The sequence below is a fragment of the Hyla sarda genome, chromosome 6 (assembly GCF_029499605.1).
Source record: "Hyla sarda isolate aHylSar1 chromosome 6, aHylSar1.hap1, whole genome shotgun sequence".
Taxonomy (NCBI): Eukaryota; Metazoa; Chordata; class Amphibia; order Anura; family Hylidae; genus Hyla; species Hyla sarda.
In genome coordinates this window covers 102,919,666-102,938,389 of record NC_079194.1, presented here as the reverse complement: position 1 = coordinate 102,938,389, position 18,724 = coordinate 102,919,666, and the positions used below count along the sequence as shown (strand labels likewise).

Genomic DNA, 18,724 nt, shown 5'->3' with positions numbered 1-18,724 from the left:
GCATATGGGCTATAATGTGTAATGTTTCTAACTCAGTGTAAAAGTGCCATTGCCTTAAAGGGATATTCCATGTTATTAAAGGAAACCTGTCGTCACTTTCATGTAGGAGTCTTCAGGGTGGTGATATGATGGATTTCATTTAGTAACAATGGGGGGCATTTACTAAGGGGTTTAGTCATTTTTTTCTGACTATTTTTGGCGCAAAATTGTCGCAATTGCGCCTACCCTATAAATTGTGCGACTTTCCCTAGCAAGAGCTAGAAAGTCAAATTTTTTTTTCCCGCTTAATTTACGCAAGTTTTCAGTTTTTACTTGCAGTGGTCAGGAATTTATTAACTGAGACAGTCGCAGTTGCGCAATAAACTGTCGCAACGGCCATAAAAATTGACTAAATTTACTCCAGCTCCAACATGGAGCAGGAAAAGCTGCTGCCGCCCGGGCTCCGACATACTTTCTCCCCACTACCCTCACTGCGCTACCGGGACACTACAGTGATTTACATCCCCCCCCCTCTCACCTGCCAGCGCCACACAACTCCCATCTGTCTGCTGTTGCAAGACTACAAGTCCCAGCATGGCCTTACAGTGAGGACACGCTGGGAGTTGTAGTCTTGTAGCAGCGGGAGCTGAGCGGCGCGGGCGGGAGACAAGGGGGGGGGGGGGGTAGCGGGGAGGCCGTATGAGGAGCCCGGGCGGGAGACAAGGGGGGGGGGGGGTAGCGGGGAGGCCGTATGAGGAGCCCGGGCGGGAGACAAGGGGGGGGGTGGGTAGCGGGGAGACCGTATGAGGAGCCCGGGCGGCTGCACTGTAATGTCAGCCCGGGCTCCTGCCCTGAGAGCCATAGGCTTTGGCTGTCAGGGCATGCTGGGTGTTGTAGTTTTGCAACAGCTGGAGGGCCACAGTTTGCAGACCACTGGTGTGTGGTCTGTAAACTGTAGTCCTCCAGCTGTTGCAAAACTAAACAGCTGAAGGGGACCGGCGAAGACGTTCACTTACCCTTCCGAGGCTCCAGCGACGATCGCTGACGGAGATCGTCGCGCGGCACTGTCGCGCGGCAGTGTCGCGCGGCAGTGTCGTGCAGCGCTGGATCCTACGGAAGCCGGTAAGTTGCGCAAGCTTCCCAACCAGGGTGCCTCCAAATGTTGCAAGACTACAACTTCCAGCATGCCTGGACACCCTTTGGCTGTCCGGGCATGCTGGGAGTTGTAGTTTTGCAACAGCTGGAGGCACCCTTGCTGGGAAACACTGTTTTAGGCCAGTGTTTCCCAACCAGGGTGCCTCCAGATGTTGCAAGACTACAACTCCCAGCATGCCTGGACAGCCATTGGCTGTCCGGGCATGCTGGGAGTTGTAGTTTTGCAACAGCTGGAGGCACCCTTGTTGGGAAACACTGGCCTAAAACAGTGTTTCCCAACCAGGGTGCCTCCAGATGTTGCAAGACTACAACTCCCAGCATGCCTGGACAGCCATTGGCTGTCCAGGCATGCTGGGAGTTGTAGTTTTGCAACAGCTGGAGGGCCACAGTTTGCAGACCCCTGGTTTGTGGTCTGTAAACTGTAGTCCTCCAGCTGTTGCAAAACTAAACAGCTGAAGGGGACCGGCGAAGAGGTTCACTTACCCTTCCGAGGCTCCAGCGACGATCGCTGTCGGAGATCGTCGCGCGGCAGTGTCGCGCGGCAGTGTCGCGCGGCAGTGTCGCGCGGCAGTGTCGTGCAGCGCTGGATCCTACGGAAGCCGGTAAGTTGCGCAGGCTTCCCAACCAGGGTGCCTCCAGTTGTTGCAAGACTACAACTCCCAGCATGCCTGGACAGCCTTTGACTGTCCAGGCATGCTGGGACTTGTAGTTTTGCAACATCTGGAGGCACCCTGGTTGGGAAACACTGTTTTAGGCCAGTGTTTCCCAGCCAGGTTGCCTCCAGATGTTGCAAAACTACAACTCCCAGCATGCCTAGACAGCCTTTGACTGTCCAGGCATGCTGGGACTTGTAGTTTTGCAACATCTGGAGGCACCCTGGTTGGGAAACACTGTTTTAGGCCAGTGTTTCCCAGCCAGGTTGCCTCCAGATGTTGCAAAACTACAACTCCCAGCATGCCTAGACAGCCTTTGACTGTCCAGGCATGCTGGGACTTGTAGTTTTGCAACATCTGGAGGCACCCTGGTTGGGAAACACTGTTTTAGGCCAGTGTTTCCCAGCCAGGTTGCCTCCAGATGTTGCAAAACTACAACTCCCAGCATGCCTAGACAGCCTTTGACTGTCCAGGCATGCTGGGGCTTGTAGTTTTGCAACATCTGGAGGCACCCTGGTTGGGAAACACTGGCCTAAAACAGTGTTTCCCAACCAGGGTGCCTCCAGATGTTGCAAAACTACAAGTCCCAGGTTGGGAAACACTGTGCCCGGCCTCCGCCCCACCTTACTGTAAGGGCATGCTGGGAGTTGTAGTCCTGCAGCTGGGGGCAGGGGACAAGCTTGTCACATTTATTATCACCTGCTCACACATCTCCTGCACCACACAACTACAACTCCCAGCATGTCCTTACTGTAAGGGCATGCTGGCAGTTGTAGTCGTGCGGGGCGGGAGATGTGTGAGCAGGTGATAATAAATGTACTAAACCATTTTTTTTGTTTTCTTCTCATTTCAGATCCGTTTATCCTGTGGACTCCTTCGGATTCGGTGGACTACTTCGATGACCAGCGTTTTTCTTTGTTTGATTTTAATAAAATGGTTAACGAGGGCTTGTGGGGGAGTGTTTTTTGTAATAAAAATTTTTTAAAACCTGTTGTGTTTTTTTCTTACTTTACTAGACAGGCTTAGTAGTGGAAGCTGTCTTATAGACAGAGTCCATTACTAACCTGGGCTTAGCGCTAGCCACAAAAACAGCTAGCGCTAACCCCCTATTATTACCCCGGTACCCAACGCCACAGGGGTGCCGGGAAGAGCCGGTACCAACAGGCCTGGAGCGTCAAAAATGGCGCTCCTGGGCCTAGGCGGTAACAGGCTGGCGTTATTTAGGCTGGGGAGGGCCAGTAACAATGGTCCTCGCCCACCCTGGGAACGTCAGGCTGTTACTGTTTGGTTGGTATTTGGCTGAGAATGAAAATAGGGGGGACCCTATGCGTTTTTTTTTTAAATAAATAATTAAATATATTTAAAAAACGCATAGGGTCCCCCTATTTTTATTCTCAACCAAATACCAACCAAACAGTAACAGCCTGACGTTACCAGGGTGGGCGAGGACCATTGTTACTGGCCCTCCCCAACCTAAATAACGCCAGCCTGTTACCGCCTAGGCCCAGGAGCGCCATTTTTGACGCTCCGGGCCTGTTGGTACCGGCTCTTCCCGGCACCCCTGTGTGTTGGGTACCGGGGTAATAATTGGGGGATAGCGCTAGCTGTTTTTGTGGCTAACGCTAAGCCCGGCTTAGTAATGGACTCAGTCTATAAGACAGCTTCCACTACTAAGCCTGTCTAGTAAAGTAAAATAAAAATAAAACACAACAGGTTTTAAAAAAAATTTATTACAAAAAACACTCCCCCACAAGCCCTCGTTAACCATTTTATTAACATCAAGCAAAGAAAAACGCTGGTCATCGAAGTAGTCCACCGAATCCGAAGGAGTCCACAGGATACACAGATCTGTAGAAGAAGTAACCAAAAAAAAAAAAAGTGTAAGTACATTTAGGGAGAAAAAAACTGTGTTAAAAAAATGTAATAAACACACACACACACACACTAAACGCCGTTTACCACTTCTGAGCCATGACTACAATTTACAGTGATCCCTCAACTTACAATGGCCTCAACATACAATAGTTTCAACATACAATGGTCTTTTCTGGACCATCGTAAGTTGAAACCAGACTCAACATACAATGCTACAGACAGTCCAGATCTGTAAAACGTGTCAATGGCTGGAAGAACCAACCAATCAAAATGGGCATTCACTGGTAAAACCCCTGTATTACTGAAGTGTATGCACTGACTGGTATTACATGTTCTGTACACTTTACCTGTATCAGGGTTAGCTGCTCTTTTGGACACCAGGTGAGGGCAACTCCATTACTTGTTTTGGACATTGCCTGTACTGTACAGGACCCCTGAAGAAGCTCCTGTCCTCTACATAGACCAGTGTTTGCCAAGCAGGGTGGCCCCATTTTTTGCAAAACTACAACTCCCAGCATGCCCGGACAGCCTTTGGCTGTCCAGGCATGCTGGGAGTTATAGTTTTGCAACAGCTGGAGGCTCCCTGCTTGGGAAACACTGACATAGACAGTGATTTACAGCTCCCAGCAGATCTTTCTTACTTTTATATGTAGGGATTTGCTTTATCTATATCAGTTATCTACTTATTTTTCTTTGTCACTTTTTCCTATTTTTGGATGACATTTTGGTGCCTTTAGAACCAATTACCCTGTTTCCATAGAGTTATGGTCTCAACATACAATGGTTTCAACTTACAATGGTTTTCCTGGAACCAATTAATATTGTAACTTGAGGGACCATTGTAGTTATTGAATTATTTAGATGTGGTGAAAAAGCTAAAAAAAAACTCAAAAACAAAAGATCCAGAAGGAAACCAGCAGCCAAACCTATTCAGACAGCAGGAAAAAGGAACAGACTATTTTTTCTACTACATGAAGTAAATTTCCCACTTTTGCCTATGTGCGCCAAATTTATTAATGCCGTGCAACAATTTAGTAAATTTGTCGCACATAGTCAAAAATGAAGTAGAAAAAAACAGGGTAAAAACCAGACTACATAGTAAAAGATTAGTAAATGCCCCCCAATGTGGTTTAGAAATAGTCTTTCCATGAAGTGTGAAGGAATTTAAGGAACATTTAGGAGAATATGTAAAAATTTATTGTTTGGGAGAAAATGTGTATAAATTAGTGTTTACTGTTTTTCTTTATCCTTATGTGCATATTTATAGTTTTGTTTTGTTTTTATATTTTTCATTTAGGCAACTGGGCTACAATGAGCTAAGTGTCTTTCCTTCTCTTGGATCTGCCTCCTCACATGTCATCAGCCTTTCACTGTAAGTTAAACTATGTAAAATATTAAATGTATAAAAAAGAAAGTTGCAACAGCACTCTAGGTAAAAAAATGGAGGCTCTTAGCGCACTTTTTGATCAAAATGTGTTTCCTTTTTTCATTTTGTTTTTACTATGTAAAATATTGTGTAAACTGACTTCTTGACACGAATAGTAGTCATCCTCTATCCTCAGAATAGAGAAAAATGATCTGACTGCTGGGACCCACCAAAGATCTCCCGAAAGAGGAACAGCCTCTTTTTCTAGGATGGGAAGCCAACTCTTCTTTGTTTTGGACAGTGATTGGCTATCTCCTGTGGCTCCCCTATAGAATGATTAGAGTGGCAGAGCACACATGTGACCACTGCTCCGTTCAGAGGAGAGTCCGCTCACAATACTCGGGGTACTCTGGGGTTAGGTATAATTACTATTTGTGGGCAAACCCTTTTAACTATTTTTATTAAAAAATAGCTTGATGTATCAGATGGTATCCTTTTGTATTTGGCCACCATCTTCTAATGAAATAATATGCCTTCAGTACTCAGTATTATGAGCTGTATACATATAACTGATTTTGGTTCTGAATGTGAAATTCCCAAGGCCTGGCAAAACAACAAAAAAAATTAGGTTGGCAACCCTGGTTGTAATTTTTTTATTTATTTATTTTCAATTCCATTTTACAAAAAAATATCATAGACTTTCATAGAATAACAAAAAATATGCTTATCCCCCCCCCCTCCCACACCCACCCTGAGCCGAGGAGAGAGAAAAAAAAAAACATACAAACTTTTTGTCATGTTAACATTGCTGCTAAAGTAAGTAGGTAATCAGATCTTCTTACATTCCTTACATCAGTTCCCATGTTTTTGGAAAAAGTTTCCTCTTTTTTTTTTAGATCTTCCAACTCTAAATTTTTCATATTTTTTAACTTTTTCCATCAGCGCCATCCACTGTTTTATGTTCGGCACATCCTCGGCAAACCATTTGGTCATAATCAACTGTTTGCCCAAAATGCAAAGTTTCATAAGTATTTCATTGTGGTCCAAACTCGGCAAAATCTCCCAGGATCGCAGACCTGATTGATAGAAGAATCTGAGTTTGAAATTTTTGTGTCAGATACCCCGCAATATCATTCCAGAATATCTTTATTTTTGGGCAATCCCACAGTAGATGTTCCAAATTTGCCTCATTCATATTGCATTTTGGGAAAGCTGAACTACTCCTACAGTTCATTTTCCACAAATAGACCGGGGAGTAGTCTGATCTAAGTATTACCCGGGATTGCAACAATTGAAATCTTTTGTTTGATGAACGATCCACCGCATTTTGGCATATTCTATCCCCGCTCTTCTCCTCTATTCTCCCCACCACTCTCTCCCATTTCTTTTTAGCCTTTTCTTGGTTATTTCCTGGGAGTTCTTCTAACAAGTTCATATATATGGGCTTTTTTACTTCCCCTGTGTTTAGTGATATATTCTATATTTTCTATCAATTTACGTGATTCTATATTAAAGAAATCTCTATTTAGTGTTGGCCTATCTGCGTGTCTTATTTGGGCAAACCAAAATTCTTTGCTTGCGTCCAAAACTTTGTGATCCTTTAACACCTCAAAAGGGATCAACCTTCCTTGTGAGTATATTTGATTGTAATTTAATATTGGTATAACCTAGTAAGTGGCTGCTGCCAGTGTCTTCAGCTGATGGTTTCACTGTAAGTTACTAAACGGGTGTTTCTGCTTCTTATTTGAACTGCTCACTTTTGTATCTCCCTGACTGAAAACACTCTATCGGAACCCAAGATCCGGTGAAATGTGTTTTGTAAAGGTCTCTATGCTTCATTAAACCTTTGGATTTGTGCTTTATCTTTGCCAGGAAATGCTTCTCTGTAAAGTCTTCTTTTGTTTACTTTAAGTTAGTTACAGAAGTTATTCTTGATTAAACTAGCATTTAATCCTCCGGTGCTATTGATCGGCATTTTGTTGGAGGTTGATACGCTCACCTTTCATTTTTTTCAGTTTGAATTTGCTCACCTGTGTTTACTTTTAAGTGGAAAAAAACTCAACAAATACAGTTGAGGTGACTTGGCATGTTGCTCCATCAATAAAATTGTTGATATAGCAAGTAGATCTGAGATTGGTGTTGGAAATTAGCCATATTCTTAAGGCACAGAGTCTTTGCCAGCTTCTTGTCATCCCTTGGGTAAACTTAAGCCTTATTTTTATGTGCTTACAGTAGTTGATTTGTATTATTAGTTGATGTTACCTTATTGACTCTTTGAACAGTTTTTATTATATATTCTCACATCAATTTTCACTTATCACCAAAATTTTCATTTATCAGACCAAATGACAATGATGCATAAACACATCAAATTCACCTATTTCGGTATAATAAAGTTTTTCAAACAGAAAAATATTACCAAAACTATTCTTGTTTGTCTAATTTAGGATCTTCTTAAGTTAATTTTTGAGACACATATGGAGACTCTTATACGGCCAAAGCAGTGTTAAAAGAAGAACAAAAATATCCAACACTTCCAAAATACATAATATCCTTTCTGGAAAAATATTTAACTTCAAGATAGAATTGATATTATTAAACACCTAATCCCAAAATCTGTATAGTTTTGGGAAAGTCTAGAAGAGATTAAATCAACCTGCATTTTCACTTAAACATTTTTGGATAGTCTGCGTTACTTTTATACCTTATCCTAGCCAATGATTTAGAGGTTAAATATGGTCATCGGACAATAAAGGATTGGGATTGAAGTAAGGCTTAACTTTGGCACAGATTTTGAAGAACTGCCTCATACTTAAATGGGCACTGTCAGATACAAAAACTTTTGATATGTTGTAAAGCATGTAAAACCAATAGGTTTTGCAATTGCTTTCATTAGAAAATCTTCAGTATTTCATACTGAAAAAAACAGTCAAACAACTGCCCCCCTGCCTGCTTGGACACATACTAGTCCTGCTGTGTCCATGCATCATCAACTACGTCATGGACACACTTCCTTGATTGACAGCTGTGAGTGCAGGGCTCACAACTGGAGGAAAAATCCTCCCACTGTCAGCTTGTGTCCCGCTACTGTCAGTGAGGACAAGATGGGAGTTGTAGTTTTGCCAATGCTAGGGGACATGTGAGCAGACAGCATACTGAGGGAGGGGGCGGAGACCTGCACAGTGAGGCCACGCCCCCTCCCTTTGAGAGGAATTCAGACTAGTGAGCTAAATTAAAAGTGTAATAAAAATAAATAAAGGTGCTAGACACATAAAAATTAGATGTACATGGTCAGGATTAGGTACCGAGTGATATATTTAAAAAAAAAATAATTGTGTGATCTGACGGTGCGCTTTAAGATGAAAGCACCCCCATATTCTCCTGCAATTTTTGTTTAGATGAGTGATGGTTCACACAAGTTTTCTGACATATATTCCATGTCAAAATCCTTAAGTAATCCACATGAAAATAACTTTGAAAATTTTAAAGCCGCCTCATGAATTGTTAACCAAAAATGCTTTGTTTATAAAGTTACACTTTTAAAATTCACGTTTCCACATGGAGCTCTTCGGTAATATCTTCAAAAAACATACTGTCCCCATTCTTAAAGGGGTATTCCTATTTCCTGATTTCTGCTTAATGACCCCACCGTTCAGTTTGAGGCCCCTGGAGGTGGCTGGGAAGACCAAAGCAACTGAATTGAGTAAGTTACGCAATTTGTTTAACTCCTATTTACGTTAATGGGAGTTGAGCAAAAAGTATAACTCTGCGAGCTATGTTGTTTATGTAACTCTGGGAGCTATGTAAACAACCTATTTTGCAGGGATACTCCACTTGCGCAACTTCCATTAATATCAATGGGATATAATACAATTTTCAAAAAGTTCTTCTACATTTTTTGCACCATATCTGTGTTATATGCTATGAGATTCCAGGAAACTATGAGAATCCAAAGCACCAAATAAAAAGTTGGATGGAATGTATAATAAGCATCTTGTAACTTCTTGGAGGTTTCCCACACCTTCCATACTTTGACACAAGTAGGGGCATTTTTAAAAGGCCAAGGTTTTTAGTTGCCCAGATTCCAGCAATTGTAAAAAATTGTCTTCACTATAATTAAGTACAAGAGTGTCTGTCAAATGAGATTCTCCATTTATCAAATAATGAAACTGTGATTTGAAATATCAGCAAAAGTTTAGTGGGTTTACACCCTCCTGTTGGCTACTGGATGCTGGAGAGAATTTTTTTTCCATTCTAACGCCCCCACGTTCCCATACAAGATCATAAATTATTACATCCAGAATTTTGAAGAAATTTTAAGCCAAATGTGTGAATTGCTCTGAACATATAACACTTTCAGAAGCACTAACATTTTATTAAATTAACACCTTTTAAAGGAAAAGTTGAATTTAGCCATGCTTATCTAACAAATGTGGAAATCTCAATCAATGCCTCTAATCCGAGGCTTCACTGAAAGCAATTTTTCTAGGCCTGGGTCAGGACTACCCAGGGGGAGTAGAAAGAACTTGGCCAATTGACGTGTAGGCCTGGGAATTTACAAAAGACAATTGAATTCAGAAATAATAATTGGAATGGAAACAGATAGATGTCCAAATATGCAAAAATATCATCAGCAAAGAGCAAAACACTATCCTCAGTCGAGCCATATTTAAAGTCAACAATTCCTCAATCTTTATGAATTATCTTATTGTTTGTCAATAGATTATTATTTTTTTTTTTTTAAGTAAAGAGCTAAAGTGAACCAAGCACTAGATTCTAGCCCCCCCAGGGATCCCCCCCCCCCCCCCAGGGATGGTGAGTAGAGATGAGCGAACTTACAGTAAATTTGATTCGTCACGAACTTCTCGGCTCGGCAGTTGATGACTTATCCTGCATAAATTAGTTCAGCTTTCAGGTACTCCCGTGGGCTGGAAAAGGTGGATACAGTCCTAGGAGACTCTTTCCTAGGAATGTATCCACCTTTTCCAGCCCACCGGAGCACCTGAAAGCTGAAATAATTTATGCAGGATAAGCCATCAACTGCCGAGCCGAGAAGTTCGTAACGAATCGAATTTACTGTAAGTTCGCTCATCTCTAATGGTGAGGATATGAAGTTTGTAGGTTATGCTCACTGCCCTGTAACTAGTCCCCTGGGCAGGGAGCTGTACTTACCCAGTCCCGGTCATAGTGACTCTACTCTACTCCCTAAGCAGACGGAGCAGAGTAGTGATGCGGGCCGTCAATCAAACCGAGGGGTGTCACTATGTAAGTACAGCTCTCTGCCCAGGGGACTCCTTACAGGGTGGCAGGGGGTAACTTACAAACTTCATATCCTCACCATCCCTGGGGGCAAAAACATGATGAGGAAAAAGATTTTACCTTCTATATAACGCGTTACCAATCGGGTTAAGGCCGCATTCACACGATGGAAATTCCGCACAGAATTTCGCATGACTTTTCTGTGCGAAATTCTACATACATTTATTGCCCATTCTCTTTAATGGGATTCTGCATGGTCATTCACACAGCAGAATTTCTCCTGTGGAATGTTTAATGCGGAAATCCCGCTTTCCGTGCTACGGAAAAATATAAGTCCAGTCTTCACCCCCCCCCCCCCCCCATTTCAGCTGTGGAATCCCATTGAAGTCAATGGGGATTAAATTTGCCTAAAAATCCAAACTTATTTTCCATTGAAAGGATGAAAATGTGGGGCTCTTGGGAGTTGGAAGTTTTCTAAGCCATATAGCTATAGCCATGTACATTTCTAAGAAAAATGATATATGAATAAAAATGACTGTATGACCTAGTAATCTGTTAAATATGGTAGACATTTAGAAAAGAGAATTTACACCAAATGCTCAAGAACATAAATTACGGCTAACAGACTATTTACTGACTATTATAAACTGAAGTTTAGTATTTTTGGTTTCTCTGCAAATCTTTGGTTCCAAACTTGTATAAGGCTTTGTGTTGCTTGAAAAGAGTTGTCTTGAGTTTGGCTTCCATTGCTGGGAAGTCCAAGTCAGCACTACGGAGCCTTTCAAAGGAGCCTTCATTTATTCACCAGATGTTCTTCTATTATGTCTTGTGTTTAATAGAAAATGGTCAATTAGCCATCCCCTGCTATTTCACAAACACTGAGGGACTCAGCAGTGAGGAAATAAATGCTGACTATTGGGATCTGGAGAAAAAAAAAAGTCTTTAAGATGCCCTTTTTTTTATTCAGGATTAAAGAAAGCCCACATTTCAATGCAATATGACATCAAGGAGGCTTTTAGAAAGTCCCCAAGTGTTCCAGTCACTAGCACTTGTAGGAAAGAATCCTTGCTCTGACTTAAACAAGTATCAGCTCCCACTGTTTTCTTGTCTTTTTGGCATTCAATGTGCCCTCAGTAGAAGCTTTTTAACACAAGAAAAGCTGTTCTTCAAAGCCTCATTGTTGAGAAATTGACAAATTTGGAGAAAAAAAAAGATAAAAATGTGTGTGTGTGTATGTATGTGTGTATATATATATGTATGTGTGTATATATATATATATATATATATATATATATATATATATATATATATATATATACACACACACACACGCACAGTGGTCCCTCAAGTTACAATATTAATTGGTTCTGGGACGGCCATTGTGTGTTGAAACCATTGTATGTTGAGACCAAAACTCTATGGAAACCTGGGATTTGGTTCTGAAGTCGCCAAAATGTCATCCAAAAATAGGAAAAAGTGAGGATTAAAGAAAAATAAGTAGATAACTAATATAAATAAAGCAAATCCTTACATATAAGAGTAAGAAAGATCTGCTGGGAGCTGTAAATCACTATCTATGTCAGTGTTTCCCAACCAGGGTGCCTCCAGCTGTTGCAAAACTACAACTTCCAGCATGCCCGGACAGCCGTTGGCTGTCCGGGCATGCTGAAAGTTGTAGTTATGCAACAACTGGAGGCACCCTGGTTGGGAAACAATGGTCTATGTAGAGGATAGGAGCTTCTTCAGGGTCCTGTACAGTACACACAGTGTCCCAAATGGAGCCGCCCTTACTTTGTGTCCAAAAGAGCAGCAAACCCTGGCACAGGTAAGGAGTAGTACAGAACTTGTAGTTCCTCCCTGTACTGTAGGGGGCGCTACCAGGCAGCCATTCAGTGCATGCACTTCAGTATTAGAGGTGATTTACCAGTAACATGCCCATTCTGATTGGTCAGTTCCTCCAGATGTGACACGTTTCACAGATCTGGACTGTCTGTACATTGTATGTTGAGTCTGGTTTCTAGTTACGATGGTCCAGAAAAGACCATTGTATGTTGAAACTATTGTATGTTGAGGCCATTGGAAGTTGAGAGATCACTGTGTGTGTATGTATATATAATATATAGATAGCAGGAAAAAAAAACACCCAGCAAGATTATTGCACTAGAGTTTTCCATCTTTGCATGTACCGTAGTTTAGAAGCCTTCTAGGTTCCTCAAGCATGAAATGTCCTATAAAACACTTAACTATTGGCACAAACCTTTAAACTAATTGCCCCCTTGGAATTCACGTTATTAGTGTTCTTATTCCATAGAGAGACATTATTACAGCAGGAAACAGGACGCCAATGTCTAACAGGATACTATGACTTACTGGGAACCCAAGCATGACTATGTATTGGAAGCCATCACAAATGCTCATTGGTATACATGGCATACTGTTTTTTTTTTTCTATGTCCTTGCAAATTTTGATGGGACAGCAATAATCTGCACCCAACAGTCAAGCATTCAAATTGCATCAAAACTAAATGGACAGGTACGCTTAAAGGGGTACTCCACTGGCCAGCATTCAGAACATTTAGTTCCAAACGTTGTGTGCGCGATGCGGGGGTCGTGGCCGACCCCCGCAGCACGCACACAGCGTTTGGAAATAAAAGTTCTGAATGCTGGCCAGCGGAGTACCCCTTTAAATCAAACCACTCAAGCTTGAGTACTAGGAAGATTGTGTTTTTTTTTGTTACCAAGCATGATCAGTAGTCTAAGGGTATGTTCACACGGCGTAGTGTCTGTGCAGAATTTTGCAAAAATATTCCGCACGGATTCATCAAAGAAGAAATCCAAGTGCACTCACAGCATAATTGCTTCTTTAGTGTTTCTTTATTTTCATATCTTATATAGATAAGGTGCAGGGAGACGACGTACATGGGGTGTCAGCAAGGGCTTCGGACCCATCTCGCGCTACAAGCACTTCATAAGGCCGCCTGAAGCGGCCTTATGAAGCGCTTGTAGCGCGAGACTAGTTCGTATCCCCTTGCTTGACACCCCATGACTTCCTTTGTTGAATCCATCGTATGTTGAGGGATTCGTGCAATGTAAAAAGTGCATTTAATACTCACCTGTCCCTGCCGCTCCGGACCGTGTCCTCACCGATCCCGATGCTGTCCCAGGGGCTCCCGATGCTGTCCCGCTGCTCCGGCGTCTTCTTTGGGATCCTCCGGCTTCTTCCGCCTCGTTTTCTGGTGACGTTATTACGTTGGTGCGCCGGGACTGCGTGCTCACGACGTAATAACGACTCCGGAAAGCGAGGCCCGGACCCCGGAGAAGATGCAGAAGACGCCGGAGAATCGCGAAGTGGACCCGGAGCAGCGGGGATAGGTAAGTGAACCTGTCCGGGATGCTCAAACTGCTATACGACAGCAGCTTAAGCATTTTGCGCTGTCTGATAGCAGTTAATGCGATGGCCCCAACATATAAAAGCATCGTATGGCGATTCTGACATCGACATGCGATGGCCTCTGAGAGGCCATCGTATGTCGATTTGATCATATGTCGGGGCCGTCGCATGTCGGGGGGGTTACTGTATTCCAATAGTGTCAGAGGAATGACCCACGTTGGCTGAATTTGTGGCTTATTCGGGTTATGGAATCAGCCCAGTATAGACTACTATTGTCTGACTAACTTTTTATATTTTACTCTATGCATAATATTCTGATTTCTGCCCTGATGATGACATTCCCATATGGCTTTGCAGCCTGAAGAAGACCCATTTATTCAGAATAAAGTAAAATTATAGTTAACCTTTCGCTTTCTTTGTCTTTTGTCTGCATTCATTGAATTCTCCATTGCAGTAATTAATAAGGAGCTTGAACCCTCAGACCCCTACCCGAAAAGGTTACGAATTACATATCAAATGAAAAACCAAACTTAAAATTAACCCTCCTTTGGGAAGAAGGGAGTGGAAAATAGGATTAGATAGTTCACAAAGGGCTAAGCGGCTTTCTGCAGAGTATTTACTGTTGAAACTAAATCAATAGGTCTATATTGTCACTGGAGAGAGTATAAAACTCTATTAAAAAATCAATCTGTTTTACAGGCTAATTAATGTCCAGATCAATTTGCATTAAACTGCAATTAAACAGATAGACTAAGTACACGGCACTGATGGATTTCTGCTCGGCAGACGGGCAGTAGGGATGGAATCTAAAGCCGGCACATGCAGTGTTTTTCTATGGATGATTGCCTATATTACCTGCCTTGTCTCTTATTGATCAAATCACATTTGACTGTACGTTTTGAAGACCTGGCAGACTTCAAGGTGAAAAAAATATAATGTGCAATATAAAAAAATATAAAATGTATTAGGGGAAATGTTCCCTATGTTATCCACTATATCAAACAACCCATCTCCTCTTAGTTTAGATTGTAGATTAAGTATGAACATTATATGACCACATGTATGAACATTATATGACCACATGTATGAACATTATATGACCACATGTATGAACATTATATGACCACATCATACAGTTTTTTGTTCATATTACATGAAAGGTTTCCCGTTAGAACCGGAGCATCCCAAAAGAGGTCATCATCACCGGGGTCAGATATCCAGTCATAATAACCTGCCTATACAGCTATGTGGGAGTATTCTATGCCTGTGGGCTTGATATACATTAAGAACACTGCCCACCACCTCTGCAACATCAGGTATAAATTATAATTCAAGGGGTACTACACTGGAAAAAAAAATAGATCAACTGGTGCCAGAAAGTTTAATAGATTTGTAAATAATTTCTATTTAAAAATCTTAATCTTCCAGTACTTATCAGCTGCTGTATGATCCACAGGAAGTTCTTTTCTTTTTGAATTTCCTTGCTGTCTGACCACAGTGCTCTCTGCTGACACCTCTGTCCATTTTAGGAACTGTCCAGAGTAAGATAGGTTTTCTATGGGGATTTGCTCCTACTCTGGACAGAAAGCACTGTGGTCAGGCAGAAAGGAAATTTTAAATGAAAAGAACTTCTTGTGGATCATACAGCAGCTGATAAGTACTGGAAGGATTAAGATTTGTTAATAGAAGTAATTTACAGATCTTTCTGGCACCAACTGATTTAAAATATATATAATATTTTTGCAGTGGAGTACCCCTTTAAAAAAGTCAAATAATTTCATATGCCCCATAGGTATAAAGGATTATCTACCTTTTACAATGTCCCTTTATTAGAAGAGCCCCCTTTTAAATTGACTTTTTACAGGTCTGAAGACCTGCACCTGTAAAGCTAGGTTCAGACTACGTAATCTCCGGGCAGAAAATTTCCGCCCGGAGATTCCGAGTGCAGCCAGTGCTGACTGAATCAGTCGGCGCTAGGACCGCGCGGACACTGCAGTCTCCATTAGACTGCAATGTGTTCCGCAAGGATTTCCGCCTGAAGAAAGAGCAGCGCCATTCTTCAGGCGGAAATTTCCAAGCGGATTTTCCGTTCACAAATTCCGCTTCACAAATTCCGAAGTGTGAATTTGTGAACGGAAAACCATTCACTACACTATACATTTTAGCAATCGGAATTTCCGCCTGCAATTTCAAAGCGAAATTGCAGGCGGAAATTCTGTAGTCTGAACCCAGCCTAAGTGTTAAGTTTCCATGCAGCGCCACCACAGGGAAAATTCAAGCATTACATAGTCACATTGAAATCAATTGGCCATCTGAGCACAGAGACTCTCTTAGTAGTTGCTCTCTGCTCTTAAATACAGGTCCTAAATTAGAGACCCATACTCACCATTTCCTTAAAATATTTTAATTATTTGGATTCCTAAAGGGAATTTTTCTACAATTTCATGCTGCATGAAGCATGGGCAGCATGAAACAGAGAATACCTGTCATCAAACTATATTTTCCAAACTAACTCAGATTATATTCCCTAACTACTCCTAATACCCCTCCCGCCCGTAAAAAAGCTTTAAAAAGCTCTGTATCATACCTTTCCCCTTGCTCACATTGTGTGACCTCCCGGTAGGAGAAAGTGGGCGTTCCCCAGGAGACGTGACGTCACTGAAGCCTGCGAAAGCTGTGCCTCGTCATGCCCCACACGTTTTTCCTGAGTTTAGTCTCCTGCCAGACTGGTAGGAGACCAAACTAACTGTTAGACTTGTGCAGGGAACAGAACAGAGCCACCTATGGGCCGTTTTTTCATTCACATTAAAAACATACAAAGGTTGAGAATTTTAACCGCAAGTAAATAGCAAAGTGTCTTATAATTACATAAGGAACAATATATTAAAGGTTTAATTTGGTGACAGGTACTCTTGAAGCATCATCCTTACAATGTATATGATTCCCTCTGACACACTGTGGTGTTTTGGAGGAATCATACTTATAATGCGCACCTGGAATGGAGCTTCAAGTAGATGGAAGGGTCTCTGACAACTTTCCCTTCCCCTCCATGAAAGGATTTCTCCTAAGAGATCTATCGATTAATGGCCTTGGGTTGGGGAAAAGTTCTGGGGAACCATCCTAATGACTGGAAGCCTTGTACCCAGCTGGTGTTATAACTATAACTCTTATGTTATAAGGGAGCCTGTCCCAGATTAATGCTGTCCCTGATTCGGCCAACATGAAACTAATGATAAGTTCCTCTATGTAGTCATTCTTGAAGCATTACATTTAAAGACCCTGACAACATTGGTCCATGCAGCAGATGACTCATCCTGAGCACATTTTAAAAAAGAACTCTTAAAGGGGTACTCCGGTGGGAAACTTTTTTTTTTTTTTTTAAATCAACTGGTGCTAGAAAGTTAAACAGATAAGTAAATGACTTCTATTAAAAAATCTTAATCCTTCCAGTACTTATTAGTTGCTGAATACTACAGAGGAAATTCTTTTCTTTTTGGAACACAGTGCTCTCTGCTGACATCATGACCATGGTGCTCTCTGCCGACACCTCTGTCCATTTTAAGAACAGTCCAGAGCCGCATATGTTTGCTATGGGGATTTTCTTCTACTCTGGACAGTTCTTAACCTCTTCAGGACATAGGGCGTATGGATACGCCCTGCATCCCGAGTCCTTAAGGACCGAGGGCGTATCCATACGCCCGTGGGAATTCCGGCCCCCACCGCTAGCCGGTTGGGGACCGGAGCCGGATGCCTGCTGAAATCGTTCAGCAGGCATCCCGGCATATCGCCCAGGGGGGTCATTATGCCCCCCCATGTCGGCGATCGCCGCAGATCGCTGGACAATTCAGTCCAGCGATCTGCGGCGATTCCGGGTCAATCGGGTCTCCGGTGACCCGGTGACCCGGAATTACTGGCTGTTCGGGGCCGTCTCTGACGGCCCCGAACAGCCAGAGCCTGCAGGGGTGAGGTGGCACTGGTGCCACCTCACGATCGCCCTGATTCGTCGGCCGGATTACCGGCCGACCAATCAGGGCGCCTGCTGCGGGTGTCACTCCCGCACCCGCTCCGCCCCTCTTCCGGAGGGCGTGAGCGGGTGCGGGAAGACGACCCCCGGTGCTGGGGACCCCGATCCCCGGCGCCCCTGTTGGGATCGGGGCCCCAGGAGCAGCTGCGGCGGCGAGGGACAGTCCAGCGATGAAGCAACAGCAGGAGGTGAGTTACAGCCTCCTGCTGTTGCTTAGCAACAGCTCCCAGCATGCAAAAAGGGCATGCTGGGAGCTGTAGTTATGCAACAGCAGGAGGCAGACCACCACAACTCCCAGCATTCCCTTATGGGCATGCTGGGACTTATGGTTTTGCAACAGCTGGAGGCACATTATTTCTATGGAAAAGTGTACCTTCAGCTGTTGTCTAACTACAACTCCCAGCTTGCACAAACAGCTAAAGTGCATGCTGGGAGTTGTAGTGGTGCATCTGCTGGTTGCATAACTACAACTCCCAGCATGCCCGTTGGCTGTCGGTGACTGCTGAGAGTTGTAGTTTTGCAACAGCTGAAGGCACACTGGTTGTGAAACTCAAGAGTTTTTTTTTACCTAACTCAGTGTTTCACGACCGGTGTGCCTCCAGCTGTTGCAAACTACAACTCTCAGCAGTCACCTTACACCATGCACCGTACATGCTGGGAGTTGTAGTTTTGCAACAGCTGGAGGCACACTGGTTGTGAAACACTGAGTTAGGTCACAAACTCAGTGATACATAACCAGTGTACCTACAGTTGTTGCAAAACTACAACTCTCAGCAGTCACCGACAGCCAACGGGCATGCTGGGAGTTGTAGTTATGCAACAGCTGGATGTCCCCCCCCCCCCAATGTGAACGTACAGGGTACACTCACATGGGCGGAGGATTACAGTAAGTATCTGGCTGCAAATTTGAGCTGCCGCAAACTTTCTGCTGCAGCTCAAATTGCCAGCGAGAAACTACTGTGAACCCCCGCCCGTGCGACTGTACCCTAAAAACACTACACTACACTACCACAAAAAATAAA

The 18,724-nt window shown here is 43.0% G+C and overlaps 1 protein-coding gene across 2 annotated transcripts in view; it reads left to right on the top strand.

Moving 5' to 3' along the window:
* The window catches only part of LRIG1 (leucine rich repeats and immunoglobulin like domains 1), a 123,932-nt gene that overhangs the window by 62,992 nt on the left and 42,216 nt on the right, over window positions 1-18,724 (top strand). For both annotated transcript variants that reach the window (XM_056524563.1, XM_056524562.1), the window contains exon 3: window positions 4,960-5,034. In XM_056524563.1, the coding sequence (XP_056380538.1) occupies window positions 4,960-5,034 (75 nt within the window). The remainder of the gene's footprint in view (window positions 1-4,959; window positions 5,035-18,724) is intronic.